Below are 26,813 nucleotides of genomic sequence, written 5' to 3'. Positions count from 1 at the left end.
CATACAACTGGCATAATGTACTAACTGGCGCTAGTCAACCAAAACATTCCATGATAGGCTTGCGTTACATATGACGCCCACTGCTGGGCGTATTCCTATTACAAAGATCAATCCTGTGCTACCCGCATCCAGGTTACTCCTGCCATACTTTACTGGCATAATATTAGCAAGGTATCATGGTTTATCCTAGAATCAAATCGTACTCAAAACAAATTGTTTCAAAATCAAAAATAGACAAGTTTCCTCATATTTCAAGATAGCTGGTATTATTTCACGGTATATTTGAAGCTCTGTAAAAACCGATAAATCTGTTATTTATAGAAGTCGTTTGTGGCTGCATTATCAAATCTTATAGGAGAAATATTCCACTGACTAAGACACCATCACACCGCTATAAATACGACGAACCATTTTGTTACAAGTAGGTGCTTTGATACAATTAGAAGCAATAAATTAACATTTACAAAAACTCAGCTAAGTAGTTAGCAAAGATTAACTTTTACATGAATGGACCAGTTCTTCCACCAAATAAATCAAGAACTCTAACAGAAAAAGGCTACTTGAAGCAACTTACATGGTGTGCCAAGGACACCGGAAATATTGTTTCATACGAGATTTCATATTTTACGTCTACTGTTTTATAAATCTAGACTTTCAGCAATCTAGATTAACAAAACAAAATTAATATTCAAGTAGGCTTAACGTACTTATAAATACAAGTACACGAGCATACTCCTCTCATTTGTTTTTAACAGTCTCATTACTCGTTTACTCATTTCTAAATTATCAGTAACAGTACTGGCTAAAATGGGAAGTTGCGGAATAACTAACGTACCAGCGGCATGTCTGCCAATCGCTAATACTTGTGGTCCTCAAGGCCCTTATGTATGTCAGAGTACAGTTCCGCCTGCACAGAGATGCTATACCTTGAACCCATGCATCAACATCTACAGTTGCCACACGCAGATCATGTAACAGTGAGACAAAAAAGAAGAAAAAAAAGATATTGCCGTAAAAATTGTAACCAATTCATTTCAGTGATAATATAGAACTTATTAAAAAAAAAAGTGTTTTGTTATTCTTCTGCTCACGTGTGAGATATGTACATTATGAATAGGTAAGCGTAATTTCAATTAATTTATACATAATCTATATGAATAATCATAGTATTTGTTTTCTGTCTGTAGTGAATTCATCTGCAAAGTAGTATTAATGAAATGTACGACGATGAAGGATTATTTACTTAATCATAATAAACACAACACGCATGAAACAATTAAAAAGACAAACATTTACTTTATTTTACAGTATTATTGCACGACACAGGAAACAGCACACAACTTGAATACTATATCACCCGACACTACCTCAACGGCACAGGCACTGAGTAGGCACAGCCTGCCTGCTCTCCCTGGAAATTAAACAAATAATTATAAAAAATTCTAAATAATGCACAAGAAATAAATTGAAAATTGTGAATTAATTAATTTTATCAGTATCAGCGATGACACATACCTGTCTGACGTAATTCGCCACCGCGTATCGGACGTTGGGGTTTCGTCGTGTATAGCACTCTGCAGGCAGACCGGAGGGGCGGCACTGGAACACGCTGTCGTGCACGATGAGAGGTCGCCGTCGCGTCACCGGATCTAGCTCACAAGTGGGGCAGCAGCTACGAGACACGGGCAAACACGGGTACGGGCAGGGTGGTGCTCGGGGGCAAATAGGTCGCTGCTTTGGAATTATAGGCGACGGACATTGCGGATTGAAACAAGGTAACACCGGCTGGTAGCAAGGCGTAGGCTCCGGACAAGGACACACCTGAAAAATGCAAAAAATATATATTTCGTGTTTGCATTACTTTTCCATTACACACAACAGAAGTAATATTACTGGTGGTGGGTCACAGGGTTCCGGCGGAGGGCAGCAGGGTAGCACCGGCGGGCAACAGACCGGTCTCGGCGGCGGGTACGGAGGCGGCTCGCAGTGCGGTATCCTGCGAGGCTTGCACAGCGGCAACTCCGGCACGATAGGCGGTACAATGTCGGGGAGTATGGGTGCGGGGCAGGGTCTATACACCGGGCGGCAGCGGCATGGCGGACAGGGCGTGCAGCAGGCGGGCGGCGGGCACACCGCCTGGCAGCACGGAGGTGGCGGCGGGCACGAGTAGCGGCAGCACCCCGTGCCGCACGGGATGATGGCGGGGCAAGTCGGACAGAAACCACAGGATGAGCACATCACTTATTTTTAAGGTATAATGTGAGATTATCAAATTTTATTGTGTATATCTAGATTTACTTCCTTATTTTGCAATTTTTACTTGTAAATTTTCTTTAAATTATATCAAAAAAAATATTTTTAAAAATTTTAATTAATTAACAAATATCAGATGACATAACGGACATTATTTTTAAATTGTTCATTTTTTGTCAAACAAGATTTTAATATATTTTCTTTCAATTATTCATGGCTAGTAAGAAACAAATTCAGCGTAAAAAGAAATAACAAGATACTTCACTTTTGACTTTTTAATGATATATTTGTAGTAAAAATAAATTTTGTAAAAAAAATTGTAAAAATTAATAATAATGAGTGCACCTTTTTACAGCTACGACCCATGCGTGTGTTCTGGGCGGCCGTGCGGTGCGTGCTACCCGTACTCGACTAAGCCGTGCGCGGCGTCCTATAACGATCTGAGCGCGTGCTCGACGTGCCCCGGTGGCGGCTGTTCACCCTGCCCTGCGCCCGTGCGGCCCTGCCCCGAGCCCTGCCCGCCTACGCCCGTCCTGCCCTGCTTACAGCCCTGCCCACCCTGTGATAAGGTAATTCACAGCTTGTCTGCCCACTGATATTGCTACTGCTCAATATCTACTGTTTACGTCGACGACAAATATATTAACGTTGTTACTCTTTCCAGCCGCGAACTTGTGTGAGGCCACCATCTAGGCTGTGCGACTCAATTGCGATCCCTTGCTGCCGTCCCAACCGCTACAAGCCATGCCCCTGCTACTGCTGCACGGAACCCGCTATCTGCTCGCCTAAACGCTGCAGTTACCCAGGCGTGCCTGTCTGCAATGGCTGCTGCGGCCCTTGCATGCCAGTTTGGTAGTCACCCCGAATCGACATTCCGCTTTTGCAGTTCCATAATTAACATGTAATACCATCAATGTTCTAATAAATAGTGTTTGCCAATCATTTGTTGATTTTTAATTTTCCTCCATAATTTACACACCTGGTCTGAGATCCGTTCGAATCTTACAAAAATTGAATGGTTCAATAAGGAATTTACAACAGAAGTTACTTTCCATTAAATTTATACAATAATTTAAGCAACAATATTGATTTGACAACAATAAATCTTACAGCGTAGTTCAGTTGGGGCAGACAAATGAGCAGAACCTTGGATACAACATTGATGTATTGACGACGTTGCATGTGACAATTTATCAGCGCGCCACTGATTGCATCTTAACCTATAAATTTACGTGTCGTAAGCGTTAATGAAATCAATTTATGATTCATTTTAATACACAAAGGAAACAAATTTAAATAAATGGCTGTGAAGGTCGTCTCAGTTTCATGTTTATTGACACTTTTTATGTTCAATTAAAATAAAGAAGTTCTTCAGACACGAGAGATGATATTGTGGACAATTAATTACATACTTCGCGGGCGACACAAAGTGGGCTTTGTGTGGACAATTAAGAAAGTTATAATTGAATACGTCAAGTATAATATTTTTGTATTCCTCCTCGATACTTTAATAAGCTGAAATCCAACTAGAATGATAATCCATGGATAATTTCGTCAATGGATTAATGGTTAACGGCAGACTACCCCCAGTCGTGGGTTCGAAAACCGGCATTCAACTATTATCGTAAACCATATCCTAACATAATGTTACCAGGAATGTTTACAAGAAATGTTATTAAATTGACAAAGATCTACTAATATTTTTACATAATATAAAAAAATCCAAAACATTATGGCGTTTGTTTGCTGAGTTTTAATAGTGGCCAAAAAAGTTTCTTTAAATTTACTTCTTTCTTTTCTTAATTTGTCAGATGGAAAATTCTGACATTATCAAAATTTTGTTTGAGTTATGTGTACATATTAAAATAATAAAATAAATTAAAAAGAGTTAAAGTATTCTAATAAAAATAAAATACATAAAAATTGCAAAACTGTGGAAAATATAAATATTTCTTGTAAGTATATCTTACTAATATGATAAATGCGTAAGTTTAGATGGATGGATGGATGGATGTTTGTTTGAGGGTATCTCCAGTACGGCAGAAAGGATCTCGATGAAATTGGATAGAGATGTAGACCGCAATCTGGAAGAACACGTAGGCCACTAATTATTTTTTCTTTTTTTATTCTGGGTGTATGTATTGCGTGCGACAGCTAGTAGTATAATAACTAAAACAAGATTGCGAAAAATAATTTCATATTCCCTCTTTTTAATACACCGTAAAGGTTTCTGTACAAAGTAACCATGTACTTTTTATTTTTATCTGTGCGTATCTGTTAGCTTCTCTTTCTTTGCAATTTGTGTCTGGTAGGAACACACACGCATTATAAATAGACCGGTTCTGCACATATGAATGTTATAAAAATGTCATCTCGCAGTTATCTCTGGCCAATGAGACTGTTTCCAAACTCTATATCATTTAAAACAAACGTAGATAGTTATCAATTTTAATTGAACAGCTGCGGACTGAATGGAAATAAGTTTAAAAATAAAAATATCATAGATTTTAATTTCACCTTCAGTTAATATAATTAGAATTAGAAGATTTTCTTATCATTACAGTTTTTTTCTTTGCCAATGAATAACTTTTTAATAGTTGTTAAATTCATTGTTACCTGATTTACTTAAGAGTTGATAAAAAAGTAAATGTATGCATTATTTCCTCCTTTATTACGAATGACACGTAGTCTAACTTTAAGACAAAAATACATTTGGCGCAGGTGACAATCTTACATCACTGGTATGTCAGTTCTACCCAGGGGATACGAATGCTTCCGACCCTGCCCCAGGTACGGGTTTGTGCAGGGTTCGCCCGGGATCTACTACAAGAGACCTCGATGCGGCCAGCCGCGCCCACAGCCCTTCCAGCGTGAGGCAACCCCTTACTGTTCGGGACCGAGTAACGCTCCACGTGACAGGTAAACTGTCAAAATTTGTCGTAAGGCTTATTTTTTTAATCAAACCTAGGACCTAGTGGAGCTGTTGTTAAAATTCGTTGACCGAACGCACATAAGAAAGACATAGTTAACCGAGGAATTAAACCGCAAAGCCAAAATGTGCAATAACTGCTTGACTATGAGGCCCTAGTATTAAAAAATCAGGTCGTGGCCGTAAGATTAATAAAAAAACATTGAGGATCAAAGTATTAATGTTTTAGTTTAGAAAAAATCGACTAGATAGGTCAGTGGAAATTACGATATAATATTCTAAATAGCTCAATAAAATACCTTTTATGATAATAATAAACCGATTATTTACCGTTTGATGTATAGAAAAATTCACTTGATTTACTCTCATTCGGTTAATAGGTTTAGAGTTAAATTTTATCTATCGATTCTTTTAATGTCTGTATCTGCCCGTTTGAATTTTATAGGCAATATTTGCAAAGTCGTTTTCCATAGAACTGAGTAACAACCACATTCCGTAACAGAAATAAAACGTGAGCAATAATTCACACTAAATTTAATAAAATTTAAAGTGTAGAAACTAGTATTTTATTGGCTTACGAAGTTTTTCAAAAATAAAATTTCCCAAATGTGTTTTTATAGACAAGGTGTTTTAAAAAATAATGATAGTCATATTCTAATCCGTTGCTGCACAAACAATAAATTAGCTTCAACTAGCGTTGAACAAACACGAAGTGTTCTAGCAACAAAATATAGAGACATCCCGTTTGTATGAAGTCACAACATCCGTTGGTAAAATTTATAAGGCACATACTTATAGAATTTGTGCTAAACATTTTAAGGAGTACTTAATTTATACATGTTAATATTCGTTTATTAAAGTTATTATTGTTAAAAAATGTATTTATTTTTTCAGACCATGCTGTTATGATTACCCTTGCAAAGCACATTGTTTTAACCACGGGGCTTGTACAAGGCCCAGTGGTAGATACGCGCGCACCGTGTGGTATCCAGGCGAGTGCTGCCCTAGAGTCCCTCCCTGCCAGGCCTTCACTTGTCCCAACCCGCCCTACCATCCCTGCTGCACGTACACCTGCAATAAGATTGTCTAAACCACTAGAAGCATAAAAATTTAACCATGTGTAACGTTTTGTTCCCGTTTGAAATAGTGATGTCAACACATTGTACAATGTTCTCGTTTGTTTTGTGATATGTCAATAAATGTGTAAGTGTATGTTTTGTTTTTCGTTGATATCCAGCCAAAGATATAATAGAATTATCTTTGCTTGCCAGTCTTCCATCTTCATAAAGTAGGTGCAATAGCTATTTTAGTACACAAGCGTGTTAGTAAATATATTGATCTTAATGGGTTTCCAAAATTAATCTTTTATTTGTTTTGATTTGCCAATCAAGGAAAGTCTTAACCTTCAAATCACCTGAACAGTGCAAGCTCGTCATGTAATTAGTGTTGTGTACATCAACACACTGATCTGATCTGGCAAGTGTAAACTCCGCCTACGCTTGTAGACTTCTGTTACCGCGAGTGGATTTGCGCGCTTTTTCTCATCAGTTCGCTTCGCGCGGCCACACGCTTTCGGCTACTAGATTAGACGCCCTTTTGTATCTCGCGAATAGAGTGCCTTGATACCGCGTCGATTTGTTTTGCTCAAACAATCCCGTCGGCAGTCGCAGGCCGATTTTCGAACACTGATGTTTGTCGCAAGATGTCCATTATCTCTGTCTGCACATTTGTAATTTTATTCGGTGAGTTTTTTTATTCAAACTATGTATTTATTTTTTGATTATCATAATTTAGACGATGCGAGTTTTTGTGGCACGATTCGCGTGTTTTAAAACTAATTTCTATTGAATTTAAATTGTTATTGTATTTAAAAAAATTTTAAAATAAAATTATTATTTGTGTGACCTTTGACCATTCAACCAATAAATAACCTTATCAATCATAGCATCACATTATCTCATTAGTGAAGTTACTTAGTCTTTTTTTTAAGTAAGTCCAATTGGATATCTGTCGTCACATACCATATGTGTATAAACTATAACCGTACAGCCAGCAAAAGAATATCGTAGCTATAGAATCATACAGCCAGGATTTGAATCTTTGATCGTCGGATCGTAAGCTTCACTCGGTACTTACCGTGGTGACATATAGAAGTAGGAAGAAGTCTGCGAATATACGTATAAGTATCAGTATACGAGAGGTGAAAGCCGAATTCTCTGCCTACCACTCTGGGTCACGGCTTGGCTTATATTATTTTATTTAGGTGTATGTATAAGTAATGACTGGAAAAAAGTGTGTTCAGCAACATATTATACCTTTAATTTTGGTAAACAACCACATATACTAGTTCCATACAGATGTGGATTGTTAGTTTTTTTCTTATAACTCTTTTTACTCTAATAAAGTGGTAGGTGTAATGTAATTCAACATTTGTATATAGTTCAAACTCGTTATAGGCTTGTTTTAAATGAATTGTATAGCCGTTGGTACTTTAAGTATAAACTATATTATGTACTTCACACTATAAGATTCAATATCGCTGTTATTTAAAAGCAGTGATATCATTTCTGCATCAATTGAGTGACGTCATTTAATGCGTCGCACAAATCCTTTGTGAGTTGTTGCATTTAAAATCGGCACGTTTGATTTGAATAACACATCATAAATTATGACACGATGTAAATATGTATGATACACACATCACAAACAGCTACATCTAATAAGCCGAGGGTTTTACTCAAGCATTAAATAATACAATTCTAGATTGTTCTTCGATTGCATTCAATTCGTGAACGATATTCTCTGGACAGCGCCTAATATTATTAACTAGCAAAATTACATCACAAATGTGTTTTTAATAGTGAGTGTTCATTGCCGAAACACAAGCGTAGTGTTAACTCCATGTTCTATTATACTAAGTATAGGTTTTTCGGCGGTGGAAATACACGATAAGGTTTTCGTAAAACTTTAACATACCTCGGAAATTAAGCCCCTATTTGTACGGGCATTTCTAACGCTCTTTTAAAAAAACGTTCATAAAGAATAAAATGCATTTCCAATGTTCATATGGCAGTGCTTTTAAAGCGCTTTTTAATCAGTAGGGTTGCATTTTGAGTGGTGGGCGAACGGAACAAGAGTCATTTTAAAGCGTTCAACGCTCGATATCCGCCAACGCTGAGTTTTAATGCGGCGTTAAAAAAGCGTCCGTGTGAATGAGTGCTCACGGAATTAACAATGTTGTTTATTAAAAGTTTCCTATAATGTTCAAAACTAGAACCGATCATGAAATAGTCATCTTCTCTTACAAAAAAAGAAACAACAATATATGGGAATACAAAACCGTCGAAAGTCGAAACCCCCAACAACTCATCTCATCACTACGCAATTCACATCAAGCTGTAAGACAGATAGTAAGCATGGAAAATAAATATGAAAGAAAAGTATTTATAAACGAGGTCTTCAAAGGTTTTTAATGGTTGGAGCTTTTTTCAAGAAATTAAACGAGCTATCGATTTGGTGGTTTTTTTGCAAATATATTTTGGACAAAAGCCAAAAAATCGGCACGTACTACTGCAGTATATTTAAAATAACACAGAAGTAATGAACATTTATCGAAACTCATCTTCAATCATTTCATGCTAACGGTCAAACCGTTGGTTTCCAAGACCAATATCTCAAATATAAAAACTACTACTACTACAACTATAAAACATATTGTTATATAATGAAGACGTCATTATCTTTGACAGAGTTTACAATATGTTTTGAACGGGTATTTTGGTCTTAGAAATCCGCAGTAAATGTTTAAAATTAACTTGAACGTTATAGTTATAAAATATGATTCTAAGCAATCTTCTGGTGCCTTCTTGTTTCCATTAATTACCTTTATAGTACAGGTATAAAAACATAACAAATAAGTTGTCATCGGTAAGTATGTGCAGCCAAATATGCTCTAATTTTAGGCTAACTGAAAATTTACGATTACAATAACAATAAACACTGTGACTGGGCTTTCGATGTGTATAAATGTTTGCTCAGGAATTTTCCTGCCATTTATAAGCAAATGCCTAAATCAACGTCAGCCAGAAATATACCTGCAATTCGTTTATTGTTTGTGTAAGCAAATTCATATGCTAAAAACGAATCTTTAGTTCGCCAATGATGTTGAATGGCTGCGATTAATAAGTTATGATAATGTCTAACTGTGGGTTTCTGTAACCAAATCCCCGTATAAAACAATTTCTTATCTCTGTTTTGTTAAAGATAATGACGGATGAATAAGTTTGACACTGAGATTTTGGGCTATGAAACCAACAGTTATCGGTTACAATGATCCATTACCGTACATTTATATAAAATATTTTTAATCAGAATGTTAATTTAATGTTTTCGTTGCAATGTATCGTTCCTGCTAGGATTATAAACACACTAAGAAATTAACTATGAAAATAATAACAATTACAATGTTAATTACGCTTTAATGGTTTATAAACATCAATAAAGTATTGTTTTTATTGTTACAGGAAGGCTCAGTGCACTGCAAACAAATCATAACAGGTTAGTGGGTGACGCAAAGCTTAATTCGTGATCTTATCGCCACATAATACATTATTGTATACATAAAAGCAGTCTGTGTATTCAATGTGTCTGTCACTGAGTCATCATAGATCAAAGGAAGCTATTATATCTCTTTTATATCTATACTTTCTTAAGTCTTTCTCTACAATTGTAGCCCGCGTTGTTCATATTCTCTCAACATTCCACTAGTCTCTTGTTTTTCTTCCAGGAATATTACGTATAGAAAATATGGCTATAGCTAGCAAAAATTCTCGGTGTTTCTAAATCAAATATTACATTGAAGAGTTACGGTTATCGAGCGATAAGTATTTATTGAAATATATTGTTCACAATAGCAAACATCTCTACCGAAATAGCATCTCCTGCGTCATTCCTATGCCTATAGTATTTGCATATTTCAAAGTCTGAGTATAGGTAATTTATGGGCTTTCTTGTCTTAAACACTAACAGCTGCTCCCACAAATGTTTACGTTGATAAAACAACCGATACTTCACTCGAATATATTGAGGATGTTCGCGAATACTCTAAAAAAATATTGACGATTGAATCGCTTCCGTTTATATAATGTTCTTGGCCTTTAGAATGTTTTAAGTATAATACATTATTTTCATACGAGATTTTTTTGACTTCCTAGGTTTTTTGGTAAATCATAATTTTAATTATAATAAGTATTTGCCTCACTAAATTAAAGATTAAAGAAAATATGCTTTTGTACTTGACACATTACTGAAGATATACACCATCACCTCAATATACGTCCCCGCTGAGGGGTTCAGAGCCTACCCTAAGATAGGGGTGATTAAGTCTAATCAACCATGCTGGCCCAGTGTGGGTTGGTTAACGTCACATATATCTTTGAGAATACAGAAGATAGAAACTTGGTTGATTTATTAATATTTCATACTTACTTATTTTAGGCAAAAATATATGCTTAATAAATGCAATTCTAAAAATAGTATATGAATTCCATAATAATATAATAATAAAATATTAAAGTTGTATGTTTTGCAGTGTAAACGACGTGAAAAAGGCATCCCATAGCTCGACCTCGGAAGAATACCAACGGTCTTCATTGTTGAAGTCCAATCATATATACAGAGGCGATGATTATGATGATTATAGCGGCGGGGTCGGCGAGCCGCGCACGCCAATGCAGTTTTGGTATCCCGCCCCGCCATACACCGATGCGCAAACGCCGATCAAAGTCTACAAGCCCAGAGAAGACCCCCGCCTCTACTATCAATCTGATCAGTATCTTAAAGAAGTTCTGGGCAAAAACATAAAACCTGAAGTGATGAATATTTATCCCGGAAGAGAAGTTGTCAGAATGGGTGAACCTCATGTAATACGCCCAGTGCCAGTTAGACGCTTGAGGAGCAGGCATGACAACCGAATAGATGATACAGGTTAATTTCTATCATAACTTACAATATGAATATTGTTCTAACCATATTAGCTTAAAAGCTGGTTCTAAAAAAGATTTTTGATCTATTTCTTAGACTAATGAGTAATGTATAGGAAAAATTCATAATCAGATTTAAACGTCATATAATGTTTAAATGATACTATGTTTTTAAAAGATTGTAACAAAAAATCTTTGTTCCAGAATATAAGTTTTGCATAAAATGTCCTCGAGATAGAACAGTGGTTGCTAAAGCGGGTTTCGACCGTGTCATACTTCAGGCACCACGCTTGTTGTCATGTTCAGGTCGAAGGGCACCTAAAAATATACGTTTCCAGCATTACTTCGGTCCTAAGTTTGGTACATTACTCGAGGAAGGCTCATATTCCGTAGTAGGACGAATAGTAAACAGAAATGAGGTAAATATAGGATTTATTTTTTTAATTAATTAAAAGTCGTAGCATTTGTTGACCGCCAGCAATCCAAAGTCTAGTAATTTAAGGTTTTTTTCTTTGATTTAACATTTCAGAAACTACAAATGTGCAAATTTAAAGTCCGCGTGGTCGTACAAACATGCAAGACTCCGGAATCGTTAATCACACATTGCAATGGACTCAATCAACCCTGCAACTTCAGATGCCGAGACGATAAAATGGAATTAATTGGTGCAACGTCACTAATATGCGGCGATGACTTACAGTGGGATGATGCACTTCCTACATGCAGAGGTAATATTTTATTCGTTAAATATGGATAAGTCCTAAATTCACTTAGTTCCAGTTAAAACGGTAAGCTAAATAGATGGGTACTTAGCATTCTTCAAGATATATCATAGATTGGTGAAAGAAGTTGGTAATTCTAATACTGCTTTTTTCATGATAAAAATATATAATTTATTTCACAGTTCGTAATTGGTGTATAACTCCGGCACCACCCGAACATGGTCGTATTAGCTGCATAGGGCACCAGGCAGGGAAATCGCACGAGGGTTTAGCTGAGGGATCGAGATGCCGTGTGCGCTGCGATCGCGGTTGGCAGTCGAAGCTACGAATCGTGGCCTTCTGTCGTCGAGGAAATTGGACTCGAGCTCTCGAGTGCGATTCAAATAATAGCACGCAAAGATAAATAATAATGCAATGGGGTTTCATCAATTGTATTACCGATGTTCGATTTAATTGTAATTAAACATCGGTATTATCGCAAAGTGCAAAGATTCAGGACAAGGTTGTCACTGTTACGAAGAAGTACTAGTTTGGAAACGAATAAGGAAATAAAAGAATATTTTTGTCTCAGTATGGATATAATACTAACCCATACGTTGAGGTTTTTGTCAATTTGTGTATATTCTCTAGCGCTATTTAACAACAATGTTCAATAACACAAAAAAAATCTGTAACTAGATGGCGCACTTAAACTACATGATTTTTGTGTAAGAATTCGCGTGTTTTCTACAGCACAATAAGACGGAAAAATTATAAAAGAAAACAGCACATAAATACAAAATTATACAATCTGTTTCCTTGAAAATGGTTAAAAATTATAGAAGTATCAATCGCTTTATTAATACTTAAATCTGAGCGCATATAAGAATAAATATTTACTTACTTTAGACGAACTGACACGATATGATAAGATATTGATTGTTGTAATACGTTTAATAGATGCAATACATTAAGCATATTTTGTAAATATTTTGTGAAAATAATTAAATTGCATGCTATTGCTACTAAACTGTTAGTCCGAAGCAAACCTAATAAAAATGTTTTATATAATTATAAAAAAATGTCCTAATGGTATAACTATGTTTAGATGTATTAAGAAAATAAATAAAAATATAATCGTAGAACAGTTGTTTTATTTTATATAAAATACTCTGTGTTTTTATCAAATACTTCACATTACAAGAGTCATCAAACCAAATTTTAGAAATATATCAGCTTAGATTAGATGTGTCGCAAGACGAACCTTTACGTATCGATGTGCATTTTTCTAAAGAAATGTTAAATTACAAGTTTAATCAAAAAATACTTTATTATTGCGAACATTCCATAGTGTCGTCAGTCGTGCTCGCTTCGGTTATAAGACAACTTTTCAACTTTATTATCAATGTGGCTCAAAATATTGTGTCGCTTGCCATCAATGGCACGCGTGCCATGGGTTCGCTATACCTGTCTTAGATTAACAGGCTTGTGAGGCGCGTCTCTGATACGTGATGATTAGTCTAGAAAGATTGGAGCGACGAAGATGATTAACTTTAGATATGGATGAAAGACCAAAAACTGATTTGTTTCTATACAAATTGTAGGTGGCAAAGAGATTAAAAGGGCTATCACTATCGTGGCGTGACGCTCTGGTATATCTACAGTTGTATGTATATATACAGTTGTAGTAGCAAGTAAGTCAAGCATTTTAGTAAGTGGAAACACGGTCTTACTATAATGAAAGCTGAGTGAAATTTTTCGCTATCTATGAGATTGAATTTAACTTGTGATAATCTATATCTTGTTCTCATAATTGTCAACTTGCTTGTCAAGTTGTCATTGTCACTTGTGCCACTTTCCACTTCTTAATACGATTTGTGAAGTAGTAGTGTGCTGGATTTCCTTTCGCGTTTGCGAGATAAAATCAATAAAAGAGAATAAAAATTGGGCGTATCCTGTACCCACAAGCTTACGTGTAAAGTTGGGGTATTTAAACGTTATCACGTTTTTCGCCAAGTGTACGTAAAAAATTAAATAGAAAGATAAGATTTAACCTGTATGCGGCTTTTTAATTTAATTATTTTTTAGTTTTTTCGAGGATGGTTCAAAAAGGACCTCGGCCATTGGTGCTTTGCGGCCCATCAGGGTCAGGAAAAAGCACCCTATTAAAACGTCTACTTAAAGAATTCCCGGATAAATTTGGGTTTAGCGTTTCGCATACAACAAGGGCTCCACGTCCGGGAGAAAAAGATGGAGTTCACTATCATTTTACCAATAAAGATGACATGCTTGCTGCTATTGAAAAGGGCGAATTCCTAGAAACAGCAACGTTTAGTGGAAATATGTATGGAACAAGGTAAGTGAAAAGCAATTTTGCCATGTGCTCAATGGCTTTATATTTGGTACTTTGCCAAAAGACTAACCGCTGTAAACATGCTGTTTATAAAAATGGTTGCATCTTTTGTGTTTACGTTTTAATCTTTATTTCAATTTTCTTACACAAATAATATACACAAATCTATAATATTTCTTATTAAAGTTATCTGAAGGCAGAGAGAGAGAGATATTAACCTTAATTTTTTATTGCACATGAAAGGTATTTATTGAACTGCAGAAATATTTTGAATAAAATTTTTAATATCAATACTTATGAATATTTCAGTAAACAAGCAGTAGAACATGTTCGGCGAACTGGTAGGATTTGCGTACTAGACATTGAAATGGAAGGGGTAAAACAAGTAAAGAAAACCGACTTGGATCCACTTTTGGTGTTTGTAATGCCACCCTCTATTGAAGAACTTGAGAGACGACTGCGTGCACGGAATACAGAACAAGAAGATGCATTGAAAAAGAGATTGGAGACAGCCAGACGCGAAATTGAATTTGGTAAATATAAAATGTATTAATTTTCATGTATTTTCATTTCACATTAGGAAGTCTGAAAAAGAATGCAGTAGCAAGTATTTTAACTTTATGAGCATTTTATAAGATCTTGTTACATTTTTGATGTGTTTATTACCAAAGTTCAATCAAGTAGAACCATTACTTAGGTTTTATATCTAATATACTTTATTAACTCTATGTTGCAGAATTATGTAATAAGAATATTTGTGTCTTTTATCGCTGACCTTATGACATTAATTTTTTTAACTGTAATCAAAGCTCAAATATGTAACGCTTATTAAGCCTATACATAAAAAAACATTGTTTACATGATTCTCATAGAATTTCACTGGATTACAAGCACCTTATAAAAAAAAGTGATTTTATAAATTAACTAAAGTTACAAATAGATTGGCTATATTATTTAGCCCTTATTTAGATATGTGTTGTCTACAAACCCTTATTTATTGTTATTTCAGGAGAACAGCCTGGGAACTTCCACATCATAATTCTCAATGATAACTTGGATAAAGCCTATTCAGACCTTTGTGAATTTATTTCAAAAAATGTTCCGGAAAAAGTGGAAGGTAAATTGTACATATAAATAGAAAAAGTTATATTCTGTACTCTACTATACTGATATATTTTTATATTAAGTTATTAATATATATTATTATTTATTTTATTAATTTCAATAAAACAATTTTTATGAACTATTAAAATTACATGGCACTATAACCCAAAGGAGCATGGAGATCGAAAATATACAAAAAAGTTGATCATTTTGTCAAATCGGGGTTTGAAAGTCCTCATGCTAAATAACTTAAATTAATCAAGTTTTATTTGCTTGCCAATTCATTTGAATGCTATTTATAAGAACGAAATGGGGTGATCAGAAATATGGATTACTTTAAATATGAAAAAATCATTTTTTTTAAATATAGATTTAATTTCACCTTTGTTCTGTCCATATGATGAGTTTTTTTCATAAACAGAACGCAACTAATAAACCGTTAGGACTAAAATAAAGAAAATGTATAGGAATTATTTGATTAAAAAAAACCTTAACCTTTTGACAATTTCCTACCATAATGCACATAATTTATTTTTAATTCAGATTTTATATGCTGTGATTCATTACTAACTGTTGATAAATCATTTTGTTGTACCTTTAGCATGTTATCAGTGTTAATAACAAATATCTTAATTGTAAATAATATGTTTTGTTTGAATTGGCACAGTTAACACAACTAAACATTTATTACAGAACCTAATAATTCAAATGAAAATTGAAATGGATGAATTTATGGAAAATGACAACCTACCTCTACAAATCACAACAAGGATGTAGATTTTATGTATGTGTGTTAGAAAGTTGTTGATGCTTTTGTTATCGGCTTAATAGTTTTGATGTTGCAGACCTTGAGGAAAGATTTTACAAATGAAAATGTTTTATTAACAATTTCTGCAGGGTACTACAATATATAACAAAAGTATTTATTGATACGGTCATATCGATGTATTGTAATAATGTAACAGTTTGTATTCATTTTTATTAAACAGTGATGATGATTTCAGAAGACTTAATCCAACGATTTTAATGAATTTTATATTAAATTTTGGTTTTGGGTAAATTAACTCATTAAATTCTTTTATTATTCTCATATAGCTACTCTAATAAGTGTAAACTCAATGAGATTATTTTGGACGCTATTTGCAAAGGTCAATTAAACAATATTGTTACGTTATTACAATATATGTACAAAATTTAAGCGAAAGATTATAAATACTTAACAATCATAAGTCCATTTTAAATATGTATGTTTACTAACATCACACTTCTTTCTTGGTTGTACTTGTGACTTAGCTTGATGAAAATATATAGAATATTTGTATATTAGGTAAATTTTTACACGAATCACACTGACAGCTTTGAAACATACTAAAAGTAACTTTTTTCTACCCAACAAACATTTATTACTTTTTCTAACGAAAATAAAATTAGAACAATGTAATTTTTAAATAGTGAAAGTTATATTGGAATTAAATATTCTTAGCTGTTAGGGTTGATCATGTAAACATCCAGTGTAAATAGATGCATGTATAATTTTATGCATGTCTTTATTCTCATTTACTAATAAAGTATGTACCTGAAGTTTTTTTTTAAATAATTGAATAGTATGTGCAATAGTTCTTTTATTCCATGTATAACTGTAAACATAATCAGCTTAAAATTTTCTGTAATTTATCGTCAGTTATTTTTTTTTTTAATAATAATCTATCTCGAATACTAAATAAATTTTCTAGTAATAAAACAATTTTTAAATAATATGTAGTAATTAATGCGATTGATTTTATATTCTTAAAAAATCGGTACTTATTTGGCTTTACTAATTTAACAAATGATAGTTTTAATTCGCAATTTCAATACACATGATAGATATTGTCGATTTTACCTTGACGGCTCTTAACTTCGGGCGAGTCGCTGCGCAGAACACAATGTAGGTGATGCGGGGGAAGGGCACAGCCCTTCACAGCAATGACCTTGAGCCGCTAAGATATTTGACGATAATTATACCTATACTATTAGCTATGCGATTTTACCTTTAAAAGGGTCACCTGAAAATGAATTGCAATATTATATAGTCATATTAAATGTTCAAGGCTCATAGAACGGCAAAAGTTAATATTTCACAGTCCAACTGTCTTAAAAATCAGAAAATATGTTTCGCTCTGCCACTCTATTTAGTTTAAAAGACTATATGGGGTTTATTAATAATTTATATATAATAATAGTACTACAATATATTTATTCGGTTTCTATATTCAATATAGATTAATGTAAAATACTGCCTGTGCCAAATCACTTAAGATATTATTAAAGACTTTTATACAAATTTTAATTCTTTGAATATTTGCGTAATAACAAGGATCCAAGACTCCTTGGTCAGCGAAATTATAATCGTGTATATGGTACTTTTCATGCTGTTTCATTGTTTCAGATTTTTGCACTCAAATATTTAGTGTATAATTGATAATTTACATAACAATCAGAAATTAGTTTTCTCAGTTTGTGTAAAATTTAGTAAGGCTATAACTTGCCCTTTAAAAGTTTAGATGTTTGCTTAATGTGTTGCATAAGAAAATAATGCTTTCGATGTTAAAATGTAATTCTTGCTTGAATTATTCATGTGATTTGTATTCAGCATCATCACTTTCATCTGAGGAATTAGAAGGTTATTTTAGATATAGAAGAAAGAAGACCATATTTTTTTATTGAAATCATAATATTTTTATTGTATTAAATGCTACAACAAAATTTTTGTCATAATTATATTTAAAGAAAAAAATCTCTTATAAAAATCTGATCATTCCAATGTTATTTTGTCATTTAACAATTGCATTCTATGTCGTGTATTTAAATTGCAATTCTATTATTTTGCAATAATAAATTGTTACTAGAGTTAATTAAATTTATTAAATTATTCCGTGCATTTATTTAAGACTGAAACCCTGAGACCTTAAAATCAATTAGAGAGAATATGGATATCCAAATTTTTTTCACAATCATAAATTGGTCATATTTAAAATAATTATAATTCAAAACCAATCCATTGCCTAGATGGAATGTATTTATGTTGTATGATCATATAGACTTTTATCTAAATTTTTAAGACATGAATCTTTAATTTAAAAAGATAATTACTAAATATCCTACAAGTTAGTTATGATCAGTGGATAAAATTACAGATACCGTTCCTTTAAGAAATAAGAAACACAGAAAATCAAGACCATGAAAACCTACTAGCCATATAATAAAGGAGACTAAAGTACAATACTATTGTCCTTATCCCATCTGTCTCTATGAGAATGTGGTGGTGTATTTTCACAGTCACCACTGATGGATGAACTTTTAGAAGTATTTTTCAATGAAACCGAACTTCCTGATGTCATCTGTTTGGACAAGGACTTGAGCCTTGGAATGTGAGAAACATATTTCATATGTGATGCAGTTTTTGTTAATTCCTTCTTTTTTTCCAAATTGTTAGCTGATTTTGACCTTGTGTGTGATGCATCAGTAGTGTTCTTCATACAAGATAAAGGTGTTCGAGAACCTAAGCTATGAATAGGCCTTTTCTTAGGAGTTGTTATAACAGCAGATTCATCTTCATAAATCAGTACACCATCAACATTGTTAGCACCAATGTGTGTCTGTTCACTTGTACTTTGTAAAACCCTTATTAGAGTGTCATCAGACATCTCTTCAACATTGTCTTTGCTATCATTTCCATCAGTCATTGTCACAACTATGGGAGTTCTTTTGATATCAACTGATGGTGATCTAGGATCATTTTTTAATATCTTGAAGCAATGATTTTTCTTTAATTTAACTTCAGGTTCTTCTATATCTCCATTAGTGTAGATTAATTCTTTGCTTTCTTCAATTATATCATTTTTCAAATCTACATAGTCAAAATTTGTTTCCAATAATACTTTAGGCTGTTCAATTCCATCAGGACTTAATTTATCCTCAATGCATTTATTAGATGTGGTAGATGATCCCAAAGGTTGTTCATTTTCATCAAGTGTTTCATTAAGAGAAAGATCATAGAAGCCATCACATAAATTTTTGGCTACTACTAAATCTGGACTTAACTTTATTGTACTATCTGATGTGTCAAAATCATCATTGGGATCTTTTTTCAAACATGGACTTGCATAGCTGTTGTTATTTTGAAGTCTTGATGTTTTCTTCTTGATTCCACTTTCATCAAATGTAGGTATAACTATTGGAGTTCGTTCAAAATCTTGTGTTGGAGAACGAGGATCATAAGACTGCAAATGATTTTTGATGACTGCTGTTAGAATGGGATTGTTGTGAATAAGTTTCTCATCTACTTGTCCATTTTCAAAAGTCTTCCTTAAGTCTACATTTTTCGTTATGTTATGTTTAGAATTATTTTTGTTCTGAAATTAAGAAAAATAAGTTAAAAAACTACCAACTCTGCTTTATGCCTTTTATAGTTTTTGAACTAACAATATATAAGAAACGTTAAAATAATTATAGAAGTGAGGTTTTAGGAAATCTGTACGAAGTAAATTTTCGTGGCGATAGATTGTTAAAAGCGCGCCAACTAAATGTTATTTTTATTTCCATCTACCTTGGTTGATAGTTAATTATAATGGAAGTCTATAAATGTTAGGGAAACTTTTCCACATTCTAATTCTTATAATATCAAGCCCATTTTTATTTGTAAAAATGTAATCAAAATTGTTCGTTGGGATTTAAACTATGTAAATATTTTTTACTACAAGTGTTTTTTTGTAAACAGAGCCATGGTTTAAAATAAATACCTGTAATGGCGTCCGAGTTATTTCAGGAGTCGGCGATCGAGGATCAGGATTAGTATTGGTGTCCAAATCGTTTTTTTGTTCGTGAACAGCTGTCTCGCTGATGGATTTACTGGTGTTACTTCCCATTATCACTGTATGTTAAAATATAATGAAACAAATCTCTTGCAAATAAAGCACTAATATAAAGTCATTGAACTAAAACATAGTAAAGATTTGTATAATAATATAAGCAAAGGAATATTTTTGCTTTATTTCTAGAAGTCAAAACGCAAAGAGAATGTAACACGACAAAATCAAACAAAACTTAAACATGTAACGGCTCCAAATGTCAAAATAGATTTCTAATTTTAAAATTGATGTTGGTAAACGGGACAGTGTTGCTACACCATAGCGCCACTTGTATAGGAAAATTGCAGTTACATTTTATTATTAAGGTTTATAGTTCTTTAAAATTTAATTTAATCTATTCTTAAATCCGTGGAAAATAATACAGACTGAAGTAGGTAATTATGGACATAAAAAGTTAGTTATTTATATTTTCATCGATCTCTTAAGTCACAAATTTTTGTGCTTAGTCAGCTGGACCAAAAAATATTTATGGTCTATGGGAGAAAAACCATTTCACTACTTAATAAAAACTTTGGGAAAGGTAAATATTAGATTAGAACTACTTTTTAAAACAAAAATCTCAATTTTATTTAAACTGCTAAATTGATGTTTTATTTTGTATATGATTTACATTAAAAACGAAACTAAAATAATAGTATTTTTCCGATACAATATGTTGCTTCCGCTTAAATAATCTAAACCAATCACAGGCCTTTGGAGACGTTACGTCGTTCTGAATTTGATTTTATCCGTTATTTTCGAGTAGAGTTTTACGTTGTTGAGTTTGGTGGTCGTTCGTACATTAGCTTTTTCCTAGTGCGTTGTATCCTGGAACGTTAATACTAAGCAAAATAACATCACATAAGCTTAGTCTCTAGAAGCGGCCGAAATACATTAAATATTTCGGTTCGTACAGCTGCAAGATCTACATATCACTAAAATGGAGGTTCAAACTCGAAAACTTCGAACGGTAATATATTATTATTAATTATTATTCATTCTTTATTTAATTTGTTTTTGTAACAATGTCGGTTATCATATTGTGCATTTAATTAATCGTCTATTTAGGTGCAGCTACATGACCAAGAAAATATTTATGGGAAAACTAAAACCCACACAGCGTTCCCATCAAAACGCGATGGCTTAACTGTCCGTGGGGTTCTCGGTGAAATAAATGGTAATTTGCAAGTTCAACGCGATGTCAGTAAAGGAAAAATCACCGTTACCGTATCCGAGATTGACAAGAAATCAAATCGCGCTGCTCTTCGAAGGTACTTAATATCATATTCTTCTGTCTTTCAGCATTGTCTTACCTTTATATATCTAAATGAATATTGTTATTTTACTTTATGCTGCAGTATAATAGAAAATTTTCACATTGTAACTCATTGTTAAAAAAAAAAGAATTTTTCAAAATACCCACTAACCTTATTTATATTTTATAATAATAATAATGACTATGCTAATTGATCGTAGCTGATGATTAATTTTAGTGACGGCTTTTTTAGCAATTACAATCATGTGCAATCCAAAGTTGATTCTGGACTAGCTACCAAGCCGGTATTGCCTACAAAACCATCTTTAAGGCGTGAGGAGAGTACAGCTAGTCTTGCTGTGAAGGCAGCTGCTCGGACTAAGGTATATATTTTTTAAATTACAATTTTAATAAGTTTACTATAGAACTAAAAAGGATAAAGAATCTTTCCTCTTTATAATATTGGAATAGATGAAACATCACTTCAATTTTTTTTCAGCTATTGTTAAAAGAAGCACAAAAGACAAAGGAAGCTAAAGAAAGTCAAGCAAAGAAAAATGACAAAATTAATGGTTTGCATTCTGTTAAGGAAGTTAAGACAACCAAGACTATCAAATCAATTCTGAGAGACCCGACGGATTCTCTAGGAAAATTAAAATTGTCTGAAGCAAGCTTACAGGGACAGAAGAAAGACAAAGCAAATTCAGTTTGTATTGTGAAGCCTTTACCACTACCAAGTGACATTGAAGACATTGATGCGAGGGACAGTAATAGTCCCTTGCTCATGTCAATTTACATTAAAGATATTTATCGGTATTTGACAGAACTAGAAGAAAAATATCCCATTGAAAAGGATCACTTCAAAAATCAGGTAAGGTTCTTTTCATATATTGATGGTGTGCTGAGCGATATTTTCACATAATTTTTTTAATTTTTATAGTATCAATTTTGAATTAATTTGGAATGGTATGGTAATGAATTTAATGTACTGGTGTACTAAAGAACTAAATTATGTATTTTCTCAGAAATGTTTAACAAATTAATTTGAAATATTTCAGACTCATATCACTGGTAAAATGAGGGCAACACTTCTTGAATGGTTGGCAGAAGTGCAACATCAGTTTTCATTGGTATTGGAGACATTTCAAATAACAGTTGGAATTGTTGACAGATATTTACAGGTGTGAATTTTGTTTTTTTTTGCAAAAATAACAGTATACACTGTTTAACAGTACTGCTGTCATACTTTTATTATTTAAGTATATTCAAACAGAATATTGCATGGAGTTTTATATCCCCTTCCCATATGCTTCCAATTTCAATACCCTTCCCATAAGTGAGGAAGGGAAAGATAACATGATTACATATTGGTTGTTTAAAACCCATAAATTGTTATCAATAATTTTATTTTTTGCAAATACATTTTGGAATAATCTTTTCACAGATTGTCCCTGATCTTCCGAGGAATAAATTGCAGTTAGTCGGTGTGACTGCTCTGTTCATAGCAAGCAAATACGAAGAGATTTACGCACCCAATGTCAACGATTTTATTTATGTGACGGACTGTGCTTATACCAAAGAAGAGTTGTTCCAGTGTGAGAGAGACATCATTGTGAAGTTAGGATACTGCCTTGCTCGTCCCATACCACTTAGCTTCTTAAGAAGGTATACATTTTAATTAGATATAAATCCTTTTAGTTTTGTAAGTAAGTGTAGTACATGCTATAAGTAAAAGCAAGGAGTTTAGTTATCAAAATATACTTGTCTTTATTGAACTTTCAAATGTTTCGACCAGATGGCGCTTTAATAAAAAAATTATAGCACATTCATATAAAATCTTTTTTTTCATATTCTAGGTTTGTAAAAGCGGCTCACGGCACATCGAAAAATCACCATTTAGCTAAATATTTAGTTGATTTGAGCCTTGTTGAGTATACAACGGCTCACTACCGGCCGTCGGAGGTCGCCGCGGCGGCCATCTGTCTCTCTCTTCATCTACTATCAAGCAAAAGCCTCAAAGACGTATGGACACCCACATTGTCATATTACTCTGGATACACATTCGAACATATTAATCCAATAATTAAGAAATTAGCGCAAATTGTTGTAGATGTGGAGAAAAATAAGTTCAAATCTGTATATAAAATATATTCATCAGCGGAATTAGGTAAAGTATCAACATTACCACAGCTGCGGAGTGAATCTATTTACAGATTGGCGGAAGTTTCAAGTAGCTAAGTGCATTAGGTTTTGTATATTTGTAATTCATGATTAGTGACATGTGGACGTGTAGTTTTTTTAATTGGTTATTGTTTTGTAATTAGCTTTATATTTTCTGACCGACTGAGTTTTTGTATGTGGGTTTGCTTTAGTACCTGTTTGATTTTGAAGAGTTTTAGATGTATTTAGCGGTATTGTTGACATGAAACTGAAAGGTTTTGAGTGATTGATGTGTAATTTTTAATTATTTATGTATAATTCAAATATTATGTTGTAACGTAGTCGAAATGTTCTTACGTGGTAAATAACTTGACAATAATGGTTCAAAGAAATTTAAAGAATTATATTAATTTTGTTACATAAAGTAACTCTAACAATCATTTATCTTTATGTACTAATTTCACGAGAACCTAAAAGGTTTTATAAAATAATGTAATTTTAGATAGCAATACGAAATAGATTGACATTTTGACTTTTTTAATTTAAAAATATTGATTTAACCATAAAGTAAATTCTATTAGTATGTAATCGATAAGATCAAGTTATATAATATTTATGGATTCTAGTAAAATATTATATTAAATGACAGAAATGAACCAATGTTGTGGTGACCACGTTTACACATGAACGACAACGAAGTGTATTTTACTGCCTTAAGCCTATAATGTATTTTTGTATAGTTCTTAGACCTGTGATTGATATTTTAAATAATAAATTCTGTTTTATCACAAACGTATTTTTTTTTTGATAATACTAGAATCAATTGCATGCTCCATTTTCTAAAATGTGTAACTTAAAGTTGGTATCAAAATGTTAGCGGAGTTTTAATTTTTCCTATGGCGATCACCAATCGATGGTCGGATGGCAACGAGTGAGATTTTCCGCGTTAATCTGTGAATCTTAACGCCTGAGAAAGTACAAAATTGACAGGTCTCATTAAAGTTCTAATAGCAAAGTAAAAAGATTTAAACTGGAGATTGTACGACGTAACTCACTTTCAACTTTTTTTAAATAACTTCTTTATAAAAGAATGATGTCTTAATGTCTTTGTAGCACTTAACAAAAGAGTATTTTTGGTTCAATTCTAATTGCCATTTGATTTTGATTTACTTTCAGAAATTTTTAACGATTACGTGTAGGCACGATAGCTTTCATGACGAAATTAAAAAAGAAAAAGCTAGGAACAAATTAGAATAAAATTGTAGTGCCCATTGTATCGTACATTTTTGTGTCAAATATTTTTGATGACATTAATTTAATTTATGGCGAGCACCGACTACCTGAAATATATATTCTGTTCAACATGGAGAATATAAATGTAATATTCTCTATGAGTGCATCATAGCGTTCGTTCGATGCGTGATGCGATGGGTCATTCGAAATCGCGCCGGGCGCGGGCGTTACCATAGTCTATCCTTTCCTCGCAAATTCGAAGAATTTATTAACGCTTGGCGGTTAGCCGAACCATTTTTGTTTCCTGTTTTTTCATGGCTCGGTCTCCCGCCGTGAGAACTGGAAACAAAGAAAGTTTCGTTGCTATTTTTTAACCCGTTCGTTTTTACTTACTGGAAAAATTTCAGTTCAGTATGTTCCTATTTTCAAATTAAAACACATAACCAATTATAAAAATTGTAAAGTGTATTTACACATCAAGGCAATGGAAATTTTTTAGTTTACTGTCTAATTCAAACAGATTTCAAAGCATAAATAAAAACCAATTCATACAAATGTTAAATGAGTATTATTAATAAAAAGTGAATGTTCTGATGAGGCGCAGTTATGTCACTAGCTACGAGTAACATTCTTCAGTTAGCATTGTATATTTGTAGCTTGTATACTCGTCGTTTTTGTATATTTTTACAATGCTGATAAAATTACTATTATTTAGTATAGAGTCACCAACAATGAGCTGTGCTAGGCTGGCTTGTTATCACTTATATCATAAAAAATACACGTCCAATTTAGTTTGGGTGTATGTTTTAGCGTTTTTGCAACGAACGCGCTATTCCAATGCATACAGGCATTGTAGTGTTGCGTACTCCTGTCTCGTAAATATTTCGCGCACGCAATTTACAGCTTTGGGAATCCTCTTAACGGAATACTGTGGGTTAGCAGAAAATATATTATTTTTGTGGCCTCTTTTTAGGCATGATAAGTGTAATCATTTTATTAAATTTAACCACAAATAATCTTTTTTAAAATAACGCAAACCCGCAGCTGCTTTCATTTACGGGTCGATTACAACGTAAAAGTATTTGAAATGTTGGAAACATAAAAAAGATTAGATTTGTTTTGGTTGGTACCAAATTTTGCGGTATTTTGCGGGTACCAGTTTTGAATATCGCGGTTCGGTTTAATGTAGGTAAGTCGACTCAGTTTTTTTTCCCCGCACAAGCGGGTAGTTAGAAATCCATCGTCGCTACGGTAAGGTGCGGGGTCAGCGGAGGCTTGAGCGGAGAGGGTAACGAGTCGAGAGTTTAGTGTTATCATCGCAAGCCAACGGAAGTTGGACGAAAATTGTTACACATCGGACGTGTGGGGTTCATAGCGAACACTATCGCTTAAGAGTTTAGGAATCCGCATTTGGTTCGACAACGACGCGTCTAAATCGTGCTTACGGGAAACAGTGCATCGGGTGCATGAGGCAGCATTCCTGGCGCTTTGAGACTATTTGACTGTGACTTGACTCGATTGACAACTGAAGAGTGACCAGATGCCTACTGGCGGTGAACGGGGCATCGAGTGGGTAACTGCCACTTATCTGAAGCCGTCGTATGCGGCTCATGTTTTTTCATTAAAAATATAAGATTCCGCCTCTGCTTCGATTCGTAGTTTCTGAATGCTATTTATTATAATATTTTTTCTTTATATTAGTGTGTTCTACAATATAAAAGTGTTGTGTTTATGACTAGACGTGTTACGATTTTTTTATTCCAATTAGCATAAAAACAACTCTCAAAGATTTTATATTCGAAGTTTGTGCTGAGACAAAATGTTTCATATGATTGTCGCGTTATATAGTTCTCTACTTAACGTCCGGCGCCGCGAGTGTCTTCGAGTAACGATCCTTCCGTTGTTCCGCCAACTTTTAACGAGTTTGTCGGATGCGAGTGGAAGCGGCCGAAGTG

General features: G+C 33.6%; 7 protein-coding genes across 8 annotated transcripts; 5 read left to right on the top strand and 2 right to left on the bottom strand.

Moving 5' to 3' along the window:
* Window positions 1–1,270: 1,270 nt before the first annotated feature.
* LOC106124997 (leucine-rich repeat extensin-like protein 3) lies at window positions 1,271–2,252 on the bottom strand. Its single transcript, XM_013322079.1, has 3 exons — window positions 1,894–2,252; window positions 1,516–1,821; window positions 1,271–1,411 (listed from the first exon to the last, which is right to left on the bottom strand). Exons 1-3 carry the CDS (start codon window positions 2,236–2,238, stop codon window positions 1,364–1,366), a joined length of 699 nt encoding a protein of 232 aa, XP_013177533.1. The 5' UTR covers window positions 2,239–2,252; the 3' UTR covers window positions 1,271–1,363.
* Window positions 2,253–2,588: 336 nt separating this feature from the next.
* On the top strand, window positions 2,589–3,195 carry LOC106124998 (small proline-rich protein 2D). Its single transcript, XM_013322080.1, has 2 exons — window positions 2,589–2,822; window positions 2,918–3,195. Exons 1-2 carry the CDS (start codon window positions 2,589–2,591, stop codon window positions 3,107–3,109), a joined length of 426 nt encoding a protein of 141 aa, XP_013177534.1. The 3' UTR covers window positions 3,110–3,195.
* A 973-nt stretch (window positions 3,196–4,168) lies between these two features.
* LOC106124901 (uncharacterized) lies at window positions 4,169–6,394 on the top strand. Its single transcript, XM_013321917.1, has 3 exons — window positions 4,169–4,208; window positions 4,975–5,172; window positions 6,077–6,394. The coding sequence occupies exons 2-3, from the start codon at window positions 4,997–4,999 to the stop codon at window positions 6,270–6,272; spliced, it is 372 nt and encodes a 123-aa protein (XP_013177371.1). The 5' UTR covers window positions 4,169–4,208; window positions 4,975–4,996; the 3' UTR covers window positions 6,273–6,394.
* Window positions 6,395–6,708: 314 nt separating this feature from the next.
* On the top strand, window positions 6,709–12,958 carry LOC106124900 (uncharacterized). The gene is made up of 6 exons (XM_013321915.1): window positions 6,709–6,924; window positions 9,706–9,739; window positions 10,773–11,167; window positions 11,368–11,582; window positions 11,693–11,891; window positions 12,068–12,958. The coding sequence occupies exons 1-6, from the start codon at window positions 6,885–6,887 to the stop codon at window positions 12,286–12,288; spliced, it is 1,104 nt and encodes a 367-aa protein (XP_013177369.1). The 5' UTR covers window positions 6,709–6,884; the 3' UTR covers window positions 12,289–12,958.
* A 736-nt stretch (window positions 12,959–13,694) lies between these two features.
* Window positions 13,695–17,537, top strand: LOC106124624 (guanylate kinase). The gene is made up of 5 exons (XM_013321484.1): window positions 13,695–13,882; window positions 13,953–14,220; window positions 14,527–14,750; window positions 15,227–15,334; window positions 16,015–17,537. Exons 2-5 carry the CDS (start codon window positions 13,964–13,966, stop codon window positions 16,038–16,040), a joined length of 615 nt encoding a protein of 204 aa, XP_013176938.1. The 5' UTR covers window positions 13,695–13,882; window positions 13,953–13,963; the 3' UTR covers window positions 16,041–17,537.
* Window positions 17,536–20,418, bottom strand: LOC106124623 (uncharacterized). The gene is made up of 2 exons (XM_013321483.1): window positions 20,103–20,418; window positions 17,536–19,715 (listed from the first exon to the last, which is right to left on the bottom strand). Exons 1-2 carry the CDS (start codon window positions 20,226–20,228, stop codon window positions 18,573–18,575), a joined length of 1,269 nt encoding a protein of 422 aa, XP_013176937.1. The 5' UTR covers window positions 20,229–20,418; the 3' UTR covers window positions 17,536–18,572.
* A 527-nt stretch (window positions 20,419–20,945) lies between these two features.
* Window positions 20,946–24,241, top strand: CycB (Cyclin B). 2 transcript variants are annotated; one of them, XM_013321968.1, is made up of 7 exons: window positions 20,946–21,180; window positions 21,279–21,481; window positions 21,719–21,848; window positions 21,965–22,336; window positions 22,524–22,646; window positions 22,910–23,130; window positions 23,322–24,241. In XM_013321968.1, exons 1-7 carry the CDS (start codon window positions 21,151–21,153, stop codon window positions 23,701–23,703), a joined length of 1,461 nt encoding a protein of 486 aa, XP_013177422.1. In that variant the 5' UTR covers window positions 20,946–21,150; the 3' UTR covers window positions 23,704–24,241. The 2 variants fall into 2 exon arrangements, with proteins under 2 accessions (XP_013177422.1, XP_013177421.1); XM_013321967.1 differs by having other exon boundaries at window positions 21,704–21,848.
* Window positions 24,242–26,813: the final 2,572 nt, after the last annotated feature.

The sequence above is a fragment of the Papilio xuthus genome, unplaced genomic scaffold (genome assembly GCF_000836235.2).
Source record: "Papilio xuthus unplaced genomic scaffold, Pxut_1.1 DF825946.1, whole genome shotgun sequence".
Taxonomy (NCBI): Eukaryota; Metazoa; Arthropoda; class Insecta; order Lepidoptera; family Papilionidae; genus Papilio; species Papilio xuthus.
Note: the sequence above shows the minus strand (reverse complement) of the source record. Positions and strands in the feature narration are given on the sequence as shown.

Coding starts and splice junctions, on each gene's coding strand:
- LOC106124997 (XM_013322079.1), bottom strand. CDS start 2,238: ATGTGCTCATCCTGTGGTTTCTGTCCGACTTGCCCCGCCATCATCCCG. Junction 1,822..1,893: donor AACCCTGTGACCCACCACCA/GTAATATTACTT, acceptor TGCATTTTTCAG/GTGTGTCCTTGTCCGGAGCC. Junction 1,412..1,515: donor TGGCGAATTACGTCAGACAG/GTATGTGTCATC, acceptor TTTAATTTCCAG/GGAGAGCAGGCAGGCTGTGC.
- LOC106124998 (XM_013322080.1), top strand. CDS start 2,589: ATGAGTGCACCTTTTTACAGCTACGACCCATGCGTGTGTTCTGGGCGG. Junction 2,823..2,917: donor CCTGCCCACCCTGTGATAAG/GTAATTCACAGC, acceptor TACTCTTTCCAG/CCGCGAACTTGTGTGAGGCC.
- LOC106124901 (XM_013321917.1), top strand. CDS start 4,997: ATGTCAGTTCTACCCAGGGGATACGAATGCTTCCGACCCTGCCCCAGG. Junction 5,173..6,076: donor AGTAACGCTCCACGTGACAG/GTAAACTGTCAA, acceptor TTATTTTTTCAG/ACCATGCTGTTATGATTACC.
- LOC106124900 (XM_013321915.1), top strand. CDS start 6,885: ATGTCCATTATCTCTGTCTGCACATTTGTAATTTTATTCG. Junction 11,168..11,367: donor CAACCGAATAGATGATACAG/GTTAATTTCTAT, acceptor TCTTTGTTCCAG/AATATAAGTTTTGCATAAAA. Junction 11,583..11,692: donor GAATAGTAAACAGAAATGAG/GTAAATATAGGA, acceptor TTAACATTTCAG/AAACTACAAATGTGCAAATT.
- LOC106124624 (XM_013321484.1), top strand. CDS start 13,964: ATGGTTCAAAAAGGACCTCGGCCATTGGTGCTTTGCGGCCCATCAGGG. Junction 14,221..14,526: donor GGAAATATGTATGGAACAAG/GTAAGTGAAAAG, acceptor TGAATATTTCAG/TAAACAAGCAGTAGAACATG. Junction 15,335..16,014: donor TGTTCCGGAAAAAGTGGAAG/GTAAATTGTACA, acceptor CATTTATTACAG/AACCTAATAATTCAAATGAA.
- LOC106124623 (XM_013321483.1), bottom strand. CDS start 20,228: ATGGGAAGTAACACCAGTAAATCCATCAGCGAGACAGCTGTTCACGAA. Junction 19,716..20,102: donor TAACTCGGACGCCATTACAG/GTATTTATTTTA, acceptor TCTTAATTTCAG/AACAAAAATAATTCTAAACA.
- CycB (XM_013321967.1), top strand. CDS start 21,151: ATGGAGGTTCAAACTCGAAAACTTCGAACG. Junction 21,849..21,964: donor AGGCAGCTGCTCGGACTAAG/GTATATATTTTT, acceptor ATTTTTTTTCAG/CTATTGTTAAAAGAAGCACA. Junction 22,337..22,523: donor AGGATCACTTCAAAAATCAG/GTAAGGTTCTTT, acceptor GAAATATTTCAG/ACTCATATCACTGGTAAAAT.